The sequence below is a fragment of the Saccopteryx bilineata genome, chromosome 2, assembly GCF_036850765.1.
Source record: "Saccopteryx bilineata isolate mSacBil1 chromosome 2, mSacBil1_pri_phased_curated, whole genome shotgun sequence".
Lineage (NCBI taxonomy): Eukaryota > Metazoa > Chordata > Mammalia > Chiroptera > Emballonuridae > Saccopteryx > Saccopteryx bilineata.
This window is the reverse complement of record NC_089491.1, coordinates 287,984,786-288,003,176: the sequence shown is the minus strand read 5'-3', so window position 1 is coordinate 288,003,176 and position 18,391 is coordinate 287,984,786. Positions and strand designations below refer to the sequence as shown.

The 18,391-nt window shown below is 38.3% G+C and overlaps 1 protein-coding gene across 4 annotated transcripts in view; it reads right to left on the bottom strand.

The window, feature by feature from the left end:
• RALGPS2 (Ral GEF with PH domain and SH3 binding motif 2) overlaps positions 1 to 18,391 on the bottom strand; it is a 138,516-nt gene that overhangs the window by 17,808 nt on the left and 102,317 nt on the right. Inside the window, exons 9-16 of one of the 4 annotated variants that reach the window (XM_066261231.1) lie at positions 14,308 to 14,445; positions 12,247 to 12,337; positions 8,750 to 8,817; positions 7,570 to 7,702; positions 6,696 to 6,847; positions 5,949 to 6,089; positions 3,200 to 3,254; positions 800 to 877 (exon numbers count right to left, since the gene is read on the bottom strand). In XM_066261231.1, the coding sequence (XP_066117328.1) occupies positions 800 to 877; positions 3,200 to 3,254; positions 5,949 to 6,089; positions 6,696 to 6,847; positions 7,570 to 7,702; positions 8,750 to 8,817; positions 12,247 to 12,337; positions 14,308 to 14,445 (856 nt within the window). The remainder of the gene's footprint in view (positions 1 to 799; positions 878 to 3,199; positions 3,255 to 5,948; positions 6,090 to 6,695; positions 6,848 to 7,569; positions 7,703 to 8,749; positions 8,818 to 12,246; positions 12,338 to 14,307; positions 14,446 to 18,391) is intronic. The other 3 variants (XM_066261232.1, XM_066261233.1, XM_066261234.1) reach the window with 3 other exon arrangements.

Here is an 18,391-nt window from a genome sequence, read left to right as displayed (position 1 = left end):
TAAAATAGACTGGCCTAAATTCAGGACCTGCAGTTGAGCAAAAAAGCTCTTCCAAAAGGCAAATCTAAAGTATATTTATTAGCAAAGTAATTCTTTGACAGTAGCCTTTGTATAAGGCTACAAGTGGATGTGTATTGCTCATCCAGTAACTAGGAGCATTAGAAGGACCTGTGCAGTTAAAAAGCTACTAAATTGGAATTATTTTAAAAATGTGACATTAGGCCCTGGCGGGTTGGCTCAGCAGTAGAGCGTCGGCCTGGCGTGTGGGGGACCAGGTTCGATTCCCGGCCAGGGCACATAGGAGAAGCGCTCATTTGATTCTCCACCCCTCCCCTCCTTCCTCTCTCTCTCTTCCCCTCCCGCAGCCAAGGCTCCATTGGAGCAAAGATGGCCCGGGCGCTGGGGATGGCTCCTTGGCCTCTGCCCCAGGCGCTAGAGTGGCTCTAGTCGCGGCAGAGCATCACCCCCTGGTGGGCAGAGCATCGCCCCTGGTGGGCGTGCCGGGTGGATCCTGGTCGGGCGCATGCGGGAGTCTGTCTGTCTTTCCCCGTTTCCAGCTTCAGAAAAAAAAAAAAAAAGTGTCATTAAGCATCAAGTTTTAGCAATTAGCTCTGAGGATCAGAAAGAATAGCTCAAATTTATGCCTAGATTAAATCTTGGAAAGTTTCTTGGGCCTTTTTTCCAGTCTTTAAACAAATTAGTTGAGAAAGAACAGAAATTATGCGAGACCACAACCATGTAAGCCAATCACCAACACCAGAGAGGAGTTCTGTGACCCCTGAATGCAGGAGAATTGTACCTGCTGGCCATCATGTGGCTCCGATTGTCATTTCGTGCCACTCGTGTCATCGGGCCGAGAGAATGGTATAATCTGTTCCTGTTGGATTCCATTATAAATTGTTTATATTACAAATACTTTAATTCACACAATCATCATCAGTACCTAGAACAGTATAACCATTTCTTTATGTAATACAGCTTTCTAAATCTTATAGAAGGATAGTATGGGACTGTTTCTGTTTCTTTTAAAAGCACGCAGCACAAATTTCAAAAAGGATGTTTCTACTATTGATGCTTAGTACTCATCATATATTTATATATACATCCACTTTCACAAATCAGCTAAAATACTTAAAGACATTCTATAATGGGATATTATCAAACCCTAAAAAATACTTCACAAATCCTTTGTTTTCTATTCCAGTTCCTGGAGTCCAGTTTAAATACACCTGTATTCACATAAATAATTTATTTTTATTATATGTCCCTATGAAGACACCTAAAAGCAATATGGCCTGTAAACTTAAAATTAATGTCAAAACACATTATTTTCCTCCCTATCCTTTTTATTAAGTCCAAGAAAACTAATAAAAGAAAGAAACTGAGTAATAAATAAACAAATTATTTTATTTCCATATCAACTGAAATAAAGGATAAAGCTAAATGATAAAAATGGTATGCATTAATATTTATCTAAATGGTGTGTAATACTGAAAGGAACTAAATACACACACAGAAACACTGATACTTCTTTGCCTGGGAAAAGCCAAAAGTAACATGTTCATAAGTGATATTTAAAACAAAAAGCATTATTTAGCAACTGAAGCAGCATCATCTGTGTCTCTCCAGGAAGTAAAATCACATTTGAATCTTGCAGGGCAACATTAATTTGCTCTCAAAACGTTTCAAGAGCCACTGATTTAAAGTTGGCACAGTACAGTAGACTTTTAGCTGCAAATGTCTGCAAAGCAAAACAGTTTGTCATAAAAAATATTGTTTTGAGATGTGAAAGTAACACTGTCAAACACTGCCTTTGGAAATCACCTGCTGGGACGAGAACAGATTTTATCTACACCGTTCTGGTTACCCTCACTTATATCTCAGGCAATCTGAGAAACAGTTTTGTTCAATGATATTTTTCCTCTAAAGATTACAATGCACTCTATCATCAACACATGGGATCATCCTCTTTCCAGAGAGAGAGAACTGAGAAAACCAGTAGACAGCACATGCCGGGGGCAACTCTTTATGTTTTTCCTGTTTCAGGCAAGCCCAGATAAAGAGATTGAAAAGAAAAGTTGAAAGAAAAATAATATGCAAAAACAAATTGATAAGAATCCCCCAAACAAAGACAACACAGCTTGAGAACACAGATATTGCAGAAAGGCTTAAAAGCACTGAAAAATATTGGATTTACAAGTAAAATCTTAATCACATAATGGTGAGAATTCTTTATGAAGGGTCATCAAGAACAAGGATATAGATTTATAATTAAACGACAAAATTCAAGTATAGTTTAAGTATATATTCAGTATGATTGTTTTCTATTACAAGTCACTTGTACAAAGTTAGGTAATGAACTATTTCAATTCCATCAATTTTACTGTGACATTCAAAATTAAATCTGAACAACACTCTTGCTTAGAAACTTAGGTTGCTTAGTATATACTAAAAAGATTATTTTTGTCAAGAGTCAAGTACCTTTTAGGTATAAAAATGGCAGAACTAAAATGGTCAGACTGTATCAAAGCCTTAATGAACATTTAGTAAATAACAGTTATTTGCACTGTTGGCTACATTTTTTAGGGCATCTGATTTTGGAATAACAGTATAACATGACACCCACGCAGGCTGATGACAGCGCAAAGCAATGAGGAAAGGAGAAGAAAGCACGACATAACACTTTAGTATAAATCCGTGTGCTCTGTGCAGACTCTGAGTTAATAATAATTTACATTCAAACTTCAAACTACTTTGCTTACAGTATAATTTAAAATTTACTAAGTTACTTTGCCCTTGACACAGTAGTAGAGAAGGAAGCTGACTATTCCACTAAATGCCTTAAATTACTAAAAGAAAATAGAATGTAAGGAAGCAATTTTACTTTTCAACACATAGGTAGATAAGTTGACCATGATTTGTTAATAATCTTTGTAATTTATCATTTTAAATATACTAAAATTCATATACATGTGTTAAGCCACCAAATAAACATGCATTTGTCAGGTAAGAGTCAAGTCCAGACTTAAACATCAACGGCCAACTTCTGCTACCAGCAGGACGCTCAAATAGTTGCTTAGACATATGTAATAAATATTATTGCTTAGAGTCCATATGATCATACATGAATTATATTATTCATATACTTTCAGACAGACAAAATAAACTCAAAACAGTTCAAATGGACCACTTCTCTTACCTTTCAAAAGCAGGCCATGAAGTCTCTTCACTTAGTTCAGAACCATCACTGCTACCTGAAATCAAGTTACATTTTTTAAAACATCAGAATTATACTTTGACTTTTATTTTAAAAATGGTTTCTCTAACTGTGCTTGTAAAATGAGAATCATGTTATTTGTGCGTGAACAGCCACACATCAATTCTTCATTCTAGTACTACTGCTGCTAAATTTATTTTGCAATATATTGGAATAAAATTGACAAGAAAATAGATTAAAACATTTTTGCAGCCTGACCTGTGGTGGCACAGTGGATCAAGTGTTGACCTGGAATGCTGAGGTTGCTGGTTCAAAACCCCGGGTGGGCTTGCCCAGTCAAGGCACATACAAGAAGCAACCAACTGTGAGTTAATGCTTCCCATTCCTCCCCACCCCACTCCCTTTCTAAAATTCAATCATTAAAATCTTAAAAAAATATTTTTGCATGTCCACTTATAGCTCAAATTTATTATGTTAATAATTTTTATATCCTTTGTAGGTCTGTCATAATTTAAGACCAATATAACTATAAATTCTTAAGAAGTCCATGGCATACTTCTCTCCCTTTCTATTCCTTTTAAAACCCATTACTACCTTAAGGACAAAAAATTTAATGAAATTCAATTTTTGCCTTCTTAGGCAAAGTAGAAAAGAAGATAAAATCTTTAAGTTAGAAATAAAAAAATGAGTGCTGTGACAATAGCATCAGAGTATATCTCTGGCCAAAGTATCAGTTAAAATAAGAGTTTTAAATTAACTAAAAACAAACCAAAATCAAAAAACAAGACACATAGGGAAATTAATTTGGAGAGTCCAAAGCAGCTTAGATTGTTCTGGTAACCAATAATATGTCTCTATGTATCAAGCTGACTGTCTCTCAGATTTTCACAACCAGTGTTCCATGACAGACTTAACTCTAACCCTATAAAGTCCACCACATACATGGTGGACTAACACCTCTTCTAACTAGAATGGCACTAGCTGTGTACCATCCTTGTGAAAACAGAATAACAGCCACTGAAATAATTTTCTGGCTGTGTGGTTCAGATGACAAACTGGAGGTGATCTGTCGATGGGTCTTATAGATGATCTTTTGATCTGTAACATTGTGTGGTAAAGACTAAAAATTTAAGAATAATTAGGATGACTTATTTGTAGAAATTTAAGTTTTTCAAAAGCACGAAGCGCACAATGGATACACCTCCCTGAGCTAAGCAAGACTACTACTTCAGGTTCTGGAGGACATCTACCACACTGGGAAATGTTAGAGGGCGCTGTCCCAAGCACTAGTAAATTACCCCGAGTATGTTCTCAAGTCTCTACGGTATGGATTAATGTAGCATGTAAAAGTTACATCTAATGAAAACACCCTTTTGTGATTATAATATTTGTGTGTGTGTATTAACATCTACCAATTATGGTTATAGACTTACTTTGCAGAATGTTAAAGCTCTAAAACAAAACCCTAGAAAGTAATGCCTATGTCTAATGGTCTAATGTTTTTAATTTACAAACATGGACGTAACAATTTTCACTGTTTATCTACTTAAGAGTCATAGAATAATTAGAAAATAAATACGAAGGCAAAGCTAAATTAGTCCTTCCTGTTCTAAGCAAAATGAGACCCTAACTGTGAATGAATTAATAACTAGGTGACACTCTTGTGGTAACCAAAAGAATACCTATGGAAAGTAAAGCCACAAATAAACTAGAGAATAATAATTATCGTGATATATTTATGATGAGAAAAAGCCAAATACATTATTTGACAGTTTTAATTTTAAAAATTAGGTTTTGCTTTAAGTGGCATGCAGAATTCTACGTATAACAAATGTTTTAACTGGAAAAAGTTCTTCCTTTCTCCGCTAAACTATTCTGTGTATTATTTTTCAGAATCAGATTGATATTTGCATACAGGCAATTTACAGCATTAATAAAGTGGTATGTTTCAGGGGCCAACTTGTCTTCTGTTCTGTAAATTTTGTTGTCATTTAACATTTGCATTTATAAAAAGGGGAGCGTTGACAGAACACACTGCTGAATGGTGCTGGAAAGTTCTAAAGCAATTTCATTTTCAGGGTTTAGAACTCTAAAGGGTTAAGGAAGTGATTTTATTCAAAAAACTGAACTCCTGCATTTCGTTCTAGTGACTGTTCATCAATATTGAGTGGAAGAGTAGCAATAATTGGCTTAGCCCTTGAGTGACGTGGCACTTAACCAAAGAAGAGGACATTGTCCTCCTTTATTTCTTTTTTAAAAACAAAAATAAAAATAGCACCGTGTAGAGATTTTCTTTTCCTTTTTTAAAATTTTTTAAGATTTTATTAATTTATGGGGTGGGTGGGATGGCGAGAAGCATCAACTATATAGTTGCTTCACTTTAGTTGTTCATTGATTGCTTGTCATATGTGCCTTGACCCGGTAAGCCCAGGGTTTTGAACTGGCGACCTCAGTGTTCCAGGTCGATGCTTTATCCACTGCGCCACCACAGGTCAGGAGAGGTTTTCTAATTATCAAAAGAAATATGCTCACCTAGAAGATTCAATAAATTAATAAAAGTTTAGGAAGTGAAAGCAGACAAATTCCTGTCTTAAACTCACATCCCTTTCCAGTGCGCTCCCACCTCCTCGCTCTCCTGCAGGGAGCGACCTTTGTCCCTGCTAACCTATGAAGCAACTCCTCCTTGGGTCACCAGATCTCACCGAGTCCACTGATCAATTCCCAACCTCACCTTCTCTTATTTTCTGCATTTGATAATTGACATATTCCACACTCCCTTCTCCTGGAGACACATCCTCTACTGGGCTTCTGTGCGCCATGCCTGGTCTGCCCCCTACTTCACTGATCCTTCTGTTTCCTTTGATCGCCCATCCTTTTTTTAAAAAAATAATTTAATCAGACCTTTAAATATTAGAATGTCCTTTATTATTTCTTTACACTCTATCCCTAGGTGACCTCAACCAGCTCCATGACTTGAAATACTAAAATATGCTATCCTTGTATCTACAGACGGATCTCACCCCACTGGGCATCTATAACTCAAGACACCGCACGTGTCTGAAACACAATTCTCAATCCCACAGATGCAGCCATCCTTCACAAACATCTCCCCGCTACAGAGGACTGCTCACTCAACCTTCCCTATCTTGGTAATATACTGCACCACCATCTAAACTAGCTGCTTAGTCCAAAAGAACCGGGAGTCACACTGGACTCTGCCCTTCCCTCACACCTGCATCCAAGCTGCACGCAGGAACCAATTGAGCCAGCTCATGTGCCTGTCCTACCATTCCTCCAATGCATCCCTTTGTGGATCAAAAATACCGAGCACTTTTTAAACCATCATGAATTATTAATTTCAGTACTACTAGTAAGGTGATCTTATGTCTAATTGCTATTTTGCTTTTATACATTTGCTGTATTTGCAGTGGGGCTGATGACAGTTCTCCAGCAACCCATGCAGAAAAACATGTCTCACCTATTGATATTCCACTAGACACAGTAGAACTCTCAGCCTGGCCTTGCGATGGGGCATGGGGCTCCATGACGCTGTCATCCAATAGATGTCTTGGCCCTGCATTTGGGAACGTTGCACTCTTGAACTCTGCTGTGTTCATTTTATGAATGAAACTGCAAACAAAGAAAAATATCTTTTATTACTGTTACTAATTTGGGATACAGAAGATACTCCTATATAAAGATCCAGGACATAAAAGATTACCCACTATCCTGAACTTCTGAACTCTCGTACTAGTGAACACACAGATTCTACTGTGACAGCCTCAAACTTAACAGTTTGGGAAAATTACTTTAAGAAACGAGGCCATATATACCTATGTAACAGAGAATACTTTAAGTCTTGGGTGCATTAAAAATTTTTTCATGCTCACTTTTGGAAAATAGCTATTGAATTGTCACAAAACTCATAGCAAAGGTGAGCCACAGACCCCATTTTGAAAAAACAATCTTGCAAAGCTAAAGAAATTAAACATCAAGTCATTTCCCATTCTTTATAATTAGAAATGAAAACCCCCAATTCTTATAAACCTTAGTTTATGGTAGCTTATCTTAGTTAATACAAATAATAACTGTCTTGATACAAAGAAAGGTTATAATTTAAAAAGTAGAGAGGTGTATTGCTTTCTTGGTTTTATTTATGATGATGCTTTATGATGTTAATTTATCTACCCCATATTTGCAGGCACTATTGGGAAAAGCTCATTTCCAAATTAAGGTAGAGGAAGAAATAAATGCTTTTAGGCAACCAAGACATTTTACTGAATCAGAACATAAATAGAAAAATCCAACTGAAACCAATTTAAAAACTGAAAGCTAAGATGCCAAATGCTGACTTATATCCCAGGCTCTGGGACTTCCTGTGTCCATGAGGAATCAGGTTCCGAGGCGACGGCAGTGTCTGGGGGAGCAAGGCTGCCTCGGCGGTCACAGTTTTCCTCCCGCTCTGCGGAGACCCCACCTCGGGACCTGCGAGTCCAGTTCAAAAACAGAGAGAGAGAGATGAGATGTTTTCAAGAGACTGTTTTATTTTTAACCTCTTCGTATGAAGTGTTAAATGTTGTTTAAACTTTAATATGTTAATTCCATTTAATTGATTGAACACAGGTTGGCAAACTCTCACTTTTAAGAAAAGCAAATTTCAGAGGTTTAAGACTGAAATGTTTTCCTTTGCTTTGAATACTCTTCCCCTCGATGTCGTCATGGCTGGTTCCCTCACTTCCTTCACACATTATTAGATGGGCCTTCAAATACTTTTTAGTAATAAGAAACTTATTACTAAGGCCTGTGTTACAATTTTTAAAAAGGTACTGAACAATGATTTCTTAAATAATGAGTTGCTTCCATTGTGTAGTTTTGAATTTGTGTGGTATATATACTTATTATAATGCAACAGGTAAATTAAGAGATTATGACTATTTTTAAGACTTTATTTATTTTAAAGAGGAAAGAGAGAGAGAGAGAGAAGAGGGGGGAGGAGCAGGAAGCATCAACTCTCATATCTGCCTTGATCAGGCAAACCCAGGGTTTCAAACTGGTGACTTCAGCATTCCAGGTTGATGCTTTATCCTCAGCGCCACCACAGGTCAGGTGGGATTATGACTATTTTTAAATATTTTAGTACTTGACCCAGTATTTAAGTAAAAATTTTTAAAAACTGACTTCTGTAATTATTCAAATAAGAATTTCCACTTAACCACAGAAATTTCTAATGTAATCAATACTTATTGCCTAGAACACTGTACTCTTAATAATAATAGCAATAAAAAAGAATAGATATTTATAAAGACCTATTATTTTCTGTCTGTATCTATTTTCCCTGGTTAGTTGGAGTATTTGTTTTTACATTACTGACAAACCAAAAGCCCCAAGCAGAAGAAAACTGATATAGTTTCACACTAAAAATAAATTTTTGTATGCAGTATAAAATGTGCTAGATTTACTCACTTTGGAGCATACCCTTCCTTACAAGGTCCCTGACTTACCCCTGGTAAGGAAAGTGAACTGTGTACTAACCTAGTAAATCTTCCCGAGAGGCGGCTGAGCGTGGGGTGCTTGTCCCTGGTTCTATCTTTAATGAAAGTCTGAATTTTATAAAGAACAAAACACATAAAAAATATTATTATTTGACAAAATATTAAAGTCATGTATTTTCTCACAAAAACATAAAATTATTTTTATAAAATAATCTCAGCTATTTTTTTAACGTTTATTTTACTGATTTTAGAGAGAAGGAGAGAGAGGGAGAGAGAGAGAGACAGGAACATCGAGCTGTTCCTGTAGGTGCCCTGATGGGACCAAACCAGCAACCTCTGTGCTTCAGGACGATGCTCTAACCAACCGAGCTGTCTGGCCAGGGCTCAGCTATGTATACATTTTTCTTCAAGAGTAACCTTTAATAGTTACTATCTCTTCCATACAAAGTGGATCTTATGGTTGGTTATTCTGGGAAATATTAGGAAGGGGAAAAACATTAAGAAGTATTTAAAAACAGAAAAATCTCTCTAAACTACCCCAACACTGCTAAACAATTCATCACCGTTAAGATATTTGATAAATGGCTAAAAGGTGATTTAACTTGAAGTTGTATTGATTACTGACATTTAATTCAGGAACTTTCACATATACTATTAAATACATTCATTATTCAAATACTTCCTAGAACCTTTACTGTATGGGCTAACAGCTTCCATAGCACTAAAAATTTCTAAAACACCTTATTTGAAACTCACCATCTAAAAAAACCAACCAACTTATACAAATAAAAAGGTTGTTTTCAAAATGCCTGGGAAATCCCTGTCCTAAGTCAGAGTTTATTAGTTGGTACTTAAGTTCCATTTAAGTTCCATTTAGGATCATATACCCAGTTTTGAGTTTCACAGCAAAAAAGAGATTATGATTCCTATCAGTAGAAACTATTTCAGGAAATAGGATATTAAAGCCGCTGCAGAGACTACTTTGGTATAGTCCACAAAGTCTATTATTTTTTAGCGTTTGTCTGAAAAATAATAAAGGTGTTTTATTTTTAGCATTCTGTCAACTGGAATTTTTATGAAATTGCATAATACAAGTGACATTCATAATGATAAATTTATTATGGGTTAGTTTTTTACTTTTTTGATAACCTAAGAGGAACGATGTACAATTATATTCCAATTAGTCAACAGTATAAAATACATGTGCTGAATATGATTAACCAGAACTCTCTGCTCTCTTTTTACAGAGCAGTTTAATTACTTGGGCTACAGACTATACTGAGTTCATTCATTTCATCATTATTGAACACCTGCTGTGTTGGGCACTATGGTCTCAGGGAGTATGATAAGACACCGAGGCAGACACGGTGTCCCTGGCCTTCTGAAGCTTCTAGTCTAGTAGGCATGGGAGACAGAGAAGTAAACAAAAGAACTACAATTTCCTTATGCAGAACCAAAATAAAACACAGATGAAGCTATGGGTGAAGCATGTTGTTTTTGGTAGCAGCTGATACTAACAGCAAAATGGAATGCGGAAGAAGCATGTTAAAAAGGTCAGTAGCAAAGGCCAGCCAGAGTGTCCGTCACCTACATCATCGTCAAAACACCATCAACACTGATGCTGAGTCAGTGAAAAAGATATTATGCTTGTTACTAAATAAAATACCTCAAAAGAATTTCATCCTCATTAAATCACACAAATGTAATTTGTAATATCTATACTGGCTGCCTCTATAGACGAAGCTGCCAAAAACAGAGGCCTCTGGATAAATAAAGTATCATTTTTATTGAAATCTCTTTCAGCTTACACACACACACACACACACACACACACACACACACAAAACACCTTTTCCTTAACTATCACTTTAATGGCGCCTATTTTAAAATGCTCTGATTTTCAATATATTTATACAGTAGGTTCATGCAACACAATTGCAGCGTTAGAAAAACAATCTATCTTTTCCAGTCTCCCACATGATGCCCCAACACCACCAAGCGGCTTGGAGACCTCCAAGGCCCCCCTCTGTTTTCCATCTATTCCTTTGACCATTCCCTCCCCCCGACCCCTGTCCTTCCCCTGCAGTTTGGAGCGAATTCCTGCACAGGTTCGGCCTCAGGTGCCACTGTCTCGGGAAGCTGTTCAGATTTCTTTTCTCCTCACTTTTCCCACTTACAGCCGAGTCGGGTCCTCCCTCTGCCTGGTTCCCATAGCAGCCTGAGCCTGGGATAGCTGCTCTATTACAGCACTGTCTGAACTGTTTCCTAATCTGTTCTGTAGATGCCCTTCTTAAGGGCAAGAACAAGATCTTATTTCTGTAATCCCAGCAACTATCACATTAACTTACCTGTAACAGAAGTTTCATAAATATTTGTTAAGTGTATATATAATGGGAAGGCTGCTCTTGTTCTAGGTGCTCAAAATAAAAATCAGTATAATAGCTTCAACTTTCCCACAAAATTAAAGGTATCTTAAAATATGTCAGTTGTAAGATAGTTAAAACTACTTAATGGTTTAAATCAGTGGTCCCCAACCCCCGGGCCGCAAACTGGTACGGGTCCATGGGCCATTTGGTACCGGTCCGCAGAGAAAGAATAAATAATTTACATTATTTCTGTTTTATTTATATTTAAGTCTGAACAATGTTTTATTTTTAAAAAATGACCAGATTCCCTCTGTTACATCCGTTGAAGACTCACTCTTGATGCTTGTCTTGGTCACGTGATACATTTATCTGTCCCACCCTAAAGGCCGGTCTGTGAAAATATTTTCTGACATTAAACCGGTCTGTGGCCCAAAAAAGGTTGGGGACCACTGTTTTAAAAGATATATTTTCATAAGGGTTCACTGCTTTAATATGGAAAGGAAGAAATTTAAACTAGATCTATCAAACCTAACTCTCAACAACTTGAGAAAGAGGAAATACTTTTTTTTTTTTTTTTGTATTTTTCTGAAGCTGGAAACCGGGAGAGACAGACAGACTCCCGCATGCGCCAGACCGGGATCCACCTGGCACGCCCACCAGGGGGCGACGCTCTGCCCACCAGGGGGCAATGCTCTGCCCCTCCGGGGCGTCGCTCTGTTGCGACCAGAGCCACTCTAGCGCCTGGGGCAGAGGCCAAGGAGCCATCCCCAGCGCCCGGGCCATCTTTGCTCCAATGGAGCCTTGCTGCAGGAGGGGAAGAGAGAGACAGAGAGGAAGGAGAGGGGGAGGGTGGAGAAGCAGATGGGCGCTTCTCCTGTGTGCCCTGGCCAAGAATCGAACCCGGGACCTCTACACGCCAGGCTGACGCTCTACCACTGAGCCAACCGGCCAGGGCCGGAAATACTTTTTAATAAAAGAATAGATGAGATATTTGTGCACTGACTCAATAACATCAAGCGACTGAAAGGAGATACATGTAAATGTCTTTACCATTGTAACTGTATGGCTGGATTAGGGGTTTGCAATGTACTATGTAAGACAGATATTTAAATACATGGGGATGGGAGGGAGGAGTACAGTCATACAAACCACTTTTGAAGGTTCAACCTACTTGTAATTATCATCCTCCACAAACTTTTGCAGTTCTTCTATGTACTGAACGGAGTTCAGATATTTTTGGACGTGAGGCAATACAGGGATATCTAGGCAAAACATGATAAATAATTAATTATCCAAAAAAGTACACCTCCACCAGAATTTAAAAAGTTAAACTGAGAAAATAGTATATACGGTGAACGAAGGCCACATACTACCCAAATATAAATTAATTCTAGAAGGACATTGAAGAAAGTTTTATTTAATGCAAGACTAAAAGTAACTCAGAAAATTACAGTCGCAGGCTATTTGTATAGATTAAAAAATAAAAACAAAACCCCCCCACAAAAAAACAAAACCTAAATAGCCCCATTTAAAAAATCCAGCATATTTGAGAAATTTCTTTTTTTTTCTTTTTTTACAGAGACAGAAAGAGAGTCAGAGAGAGGGATAGATAGGGACAGACAGGAATGGAGAGAGATGAGAAGCATCAATCATCAGTTTTTTGTTGTGAAACCTTAGTTGTTCATTGATTGCTTTCTCATATGTGCCTTGACCGTGGGCCTTCAGCAGAGCAAGTAACCCCTTGCTTGAGCCAGCAACCTTGGGTCCAAGCTGGTGATCCTTGCTCAAACCAGATGAGCCCACGTTCAAGCTGGCGACCTCGGGGTCTTGAACCTGGGTCCTCCGCATCCCAGTCCCACGCTCTATCCACTGCGCCACCGCCTGGTCAGGCCAGCATATTTGAGAAATTTCAGAGAAAAAAACCCAGACACTTCATTGTGATTTATACTGAGACCTCATTTAAAGACAAGATATAAGAGAGTTTTGTTTTCTTTTAAAGCCTGGCTTCCATTTGTTTTTTGTTTGTTTTTTATTTAGTAAGAGGAGAAGAGGCATAGACAGACTCCTGCATGTGCCCGAACAGGGTCCACTCGGCAAGCCCACTAAGGGGCGATGCTCTGCCCATTCAGGGCCCTTGGCTCTCATTTTTGTAAATGCAGATCTTCCTCACCTATTTACAAATTTCAAATTAATATTAATGTAACATTATGAGGTGGTGCTATTTTTTTCAAATTGAGAAAAGGACAAAAGAAGAGATCGATTTAGCTTTCAGTGAGATTCACTCCCCCTACCCCAGCTTTTAGGAAGTTTTTGAGATTTTCTTTAAAGTATAGGTATACATAAGTAAAGTTAGCTTTAAGAAAAATTTATTCTAAATTAATCAGATAGTGTAAATTCACTGTTTTACATAATAAAAACAGACATCAGTAGGCTCTACTTATTCCCTATCAAACTGAAAGCATCCAAACATTTAAAAACATTAAAAAAAAATCCAACCTTTCCTAATCATCTGGGTTTGTGTAAGCTGTTTTTATACATGTATTTCCACAAAATACATCTTGGAAAAAAAATTAGGTTATTTATTCAATATCAGACTGAAGAAAGCTAGTCAATTGTTACCAGGATCAAGGGTCTTAGCTGCTTCCCTAACTGAAAAATATAAAAACTATTTCAAAATGGATCAGGGAGCCTGACCTGTGGTGGCGCAGTGGGTAAAGCGTCGACCTGGAAATGCTGAGGTTGCCGGTTCGAAACCCTGGGCTTGCCTGGTCAAGGCACATATGGGAGTTGATGCTTCCAGCTCCTCCCCCCTTCTCTCTCTCTGTCTCTCCTCTCTCTCTGTCTCTCCCTCTCCTGTCTAAAATGAATAAATAAAAAATAAAAAAAAAATTAAAAAAAAAAAAATAATTTAATTAAAAAAAAATGGATCAGGGAGATCAAATGAGATGAAGATAATAGAAATTAATTTTGTAAATTATGTTAGCAATGTTGTTACAAAATAGCAAAAGAGCAAAGATAAAACTTAAAATATGAAATATGAAATACCCCAATTCCTTAAAAGCAAGATCTGAAACAGGATGCTAAATATTAAACAGAGAAATAAAACGATCATTGTTTTCCTGTATGTTAAGATGATGTTTCCTGCTGTGTGAAAAGTGGCCTTCATAGTGTGTAAATGATCAGCAGAGTCCCAGCGTGATAACGGATTAGTTCCCTACCCCCCGGAACTTACCATACTCACAAGACTGCTGTAAATCAGAGATTATTCGAAGGATGTTATTCATCAAATTTGATCTTTGCTCATTTTCTAGAATGCTGCCAGTTGAGGGGTACGCTGAATCAATGTACGTTAAATCTGACAAATAGATACCTGAAACAAAGGGAGATAAATGTTTTCCTACTTGTAGCTGGGAAGAGTCTGACAAAGTGAAGGGGGGAAAAGCGAGCTTGTAGCTATATTTCAATATATGCCGTATTTAGAATGTATCGTTACTAATACACTGCAGCCTTGTAAAGACATGGCCACTGAGGCCTAGATTTCCATGGAGTTGGGGTCAGACAGGTAAATGGGGGGGGCGCGCGCAAAAGTAGGTTTGCACTTGTTTGTATGAAAAAGAATACAATAATAATAATACAAGAATAAACTCTGTTTTGTGTACTCACAACTGTACACCTACTTCTGCCCCAGCCTGCAGTGTTTTTTTGTAGCTGTCTTCTGGTATCATTTTAAAGCAAGGTTTGAGGCTAGAGAGAGGCTCCAGCACCTATGGGACTTAACGGAAAGAAGATGAGCTCCTGAACTGGCTCCGGCTTCTGACTAGTTGTGAATAATGGAGACAGTTATTTCAATCTCTGAACCTCCGTTTTTATGTTTACATACCAAGCACCCTACGTTGCACGCTGTGGGGTAGCCTGAAGAAGTTAGGTTAGCCAGGCTAGCAGTGGCACAAAGTAGTCACTCAGTATTAGTGCTATACCCCTTTGCCTCGAGTGAGTAATAGTCTGATAGAAATACCTTGTTCTAAAAACTTTTGAAATGGTTCATGCAAACCGAAGTAAATTCTCCTCTGCCCTCATCCATCGAAGTAACATATCCCTTAAAATAATTTGGTTGCCCAGGATTTCTAGACATGCAAAGTTACTTCCAAATAGTTCATGTAAAGTATATAAGACAACTACAGTTGAAAAGAAAAATAGATTTCCCTACTTTTACCTCATTACTCCATGTTCATAAACCCCAGGGTAAATGCAACCAAAAGGCTGCACCCACAGCCTTCCAAATAAGGCGTTTTTTCTCAGGCCATTTCTTCCATCTTGAATGTTTCCTAAACTTATCTCTGACCACCTAAATTATATCTTTCCTCCAGGTCAGTGTCAACAGTTCTTTAGTTTTCTCAGAGATTCCAAGAAAGGAATTTAGGAATGGTCTAGTCCAACCCTCTCTTTTCATAGATGAAGAATCTGAATTAGACGTGAAAGTATGTGTCTAATGGCACAGAACTGTTAAGTCAGGGGTCCCCAAACTACGACCCGCGGGACGCATGCGGCCCCCTGAGGCCATTTATCCGGCCCCCACTGCACTTCCGGAAGGGGCACCTCTTTCATTGGTGGTCAGTGAGAGGAGCATAGTTCCCATTGAAATACTGGTCAGTTTGTTGATTTAAATTTACTCGTTCTTTATTTTAAATATTGTATTTGTTCCCGTTTTGTTTTTTACTTTAAAATAAGATATGTGCAATGTGCACAGGGATTTGTTCATTTTTTTTAAAATTTTTATTTTTTATTTATTCATTTTAGAGAGGAGAGGGAGAGACAGAGAGAGAGAGAGGAGAGACAGAGAGAGAGAAGGGGGAGGAGCTGGAAGCATCAACTCCCATATATGCCTTGACCAGGCAAGCCCAGGGTTTCGAACCGGCGACCTCAGCATTTCCAGATCGACGCTTTATCCACTGCGCCACCACAGGTCAGGCTGTTCATGTTTTTTTTATAGTCTGCCCCTCCAACAGTCTGAGGGACAGTGAGCTGGCCCCCTGTGTAAAAAGTTTGGGGACCCCTGTGTTAAGTGATAGCACTGGCGCTCAGAGTGTAGAAGTACCCCAAGTTTCTTTTTTTATTTTAACGTTTTTATTTTTCAATTAAAGTTGACATACATTACCAAGTTTTTTAATTACACTGTTATAAATTCATACAGTATCTATACCATTCACCAGATAATTTTATGACTTTATAATCTCTTTAGTTAAACCTTCTCATATTTATATCTTATCTGTTCGAGACTATAAACTCATTTAAGGTAGCCGCTCTACTGCATGCTAAGCAAATGAAAATCCTGTGCAGTGTCTTGATAACAGATGCTTAAAACAATGCAAAAGGTTGCCGTGACCATCTTTTTACTCATCCTACTATCATTCCTCTTTCATTCAGAAAATCTCCAGTCTTCTTTAGGCCATCCATCAACTTCTTTCTTATGACTTCAGATGACTCTGTAGCCTCGCTCTGTCCCTCTTCCTCCAATCTCAGAGGCAGGAGAACCCCTTTCTTCTTTCCAAAACTAACCTGCCATTCTGAATGTAAAATACCCACTGTTGCCTCCACACCTGCTTACCCTCCACTGGTTCTGTCCCCAGAGCCAGTGCACACACACACACGTCTCCTCTATTAGGAAAATAGAAATTAAAGCACAATATATAATCTCAAATCAGTATTTATCTTGCTGTTGAAATTTATTCCTGCAAAGGCATGCGTGACCTCCTCAGTCACCTTTAACCGGCTCTCTTGGTTTCCCCTTGTCTTTCTGTAGTCTTCTTACTATTTCCTTCGTTCCTTGGTCTTGAATGGCTGGAACCTTCCTTGCTTCCTGTAGCCCCTCTGCTGCTGTTTCCCCATGTTCCCTGGGAGCTGGCATTCCCCATGTTCTGTCATTAATCTCCCTCTCTACATGTACTTCTTCTGGATTACTTCACATTTGTAGCTTCAACTGTCACCTAATTGCTGATGACTTTCGAAATTTCTTCACAGAACCAAGACATTCACCTTCAATTTTACATGCCAAACTAACTGTGTTCAAGCTAAACACCTGCCATTCCAATTTCCTAATGTGGTCAGTGGTATTACCAATTGCTGAAGTTTGAAAGCGCAAAAATCAAGCAAATAAAAAAACTCAGGAGGAACTTGCTGCTCATACTTCCCCCAGATTAAACTACTAGTGAATAAAACATAATCACTGAATGATCATGCAATGTATTATATAATATAAATCAAAGACTGGGGAGCTCGTGGTCCATCTGTCCCAATGTTTTTAAATATCATAGGAAATGCCTAAATGACTGTCTTTTTCTTAAAAAAATAGGGGGAATCCAGCAACAATGAGGCACACCTGAAAAGGGTGCAGATCCCATAAGCAGAATAATGTCCGTCTGTCATAACCCTCATTTCCTATTATCTTACTTCTGGCTTACTTCACTTATTATTATATCACCTGCTTCATTCTTGTTGTGAGCATGTCTTCACAGGCCCTTGAGTTTGCACCCCCTGCTACACCTATGCATGCCACAGGAATTTAAACAAACAGTGTGTGCAAGGGTCAGAAACAAGGCTGACTTTAAATAAGGATGGGGGTCAAGAGTGGATGGTGGAAGTATCAGAAAGAGAAGGGACTAGCCCCAGCAGCAGGAGGAGGAAGCACACAGCACGTCCACAAAGGAGAAGCGCAAAGGTGTCCTCTAGAAGCAACCACCCTCAATGCCATGCTCCAGTGAGAGTGTGGCGTGGTGCCCTGCACTACTGTAACCCCCCACTGCCACTTAGCGCCCAAGCTCTCAGCCAAGTCACTTATGATGCCCAAACTGTGTTTCCTCAGCTATTAAGTTACCTAATCACATTTCCTGATTTAATGAACTTATAATAGCATACTTAGTACTCAACAACTAGCATTTCTCTCTCCAGCACCCTAATTCCAAAGCAGAACTGCGCCAGAGGTTGGTAAAAGTGACCTGTTCAAGTTTATAGTCTGTGTGTGTGTGTGTGTGTGTGTGTGTGTGTGAGAGAGAGAGAGAGAGAGAGAGAGAGAGAGAGAGAGAAAGGGAGTGTTAGAACTCTCTTTTTCCTCCCACTCAGGCCTGGATTATGTTTGCATTTAAGTCACAATATATTAACTATAAGAATAAGTTTATTCAGACGAGAGTTGACGTGTTACAGAACAGGAGGAAGTACCAGTATATAGCATCAGAATTTAAGAAGTGTTACATTTCTGAAGAAATTTTATACATAGATTTCCACTTAATTTTTGGTAATTTTATATACATGAGCAGATTTAT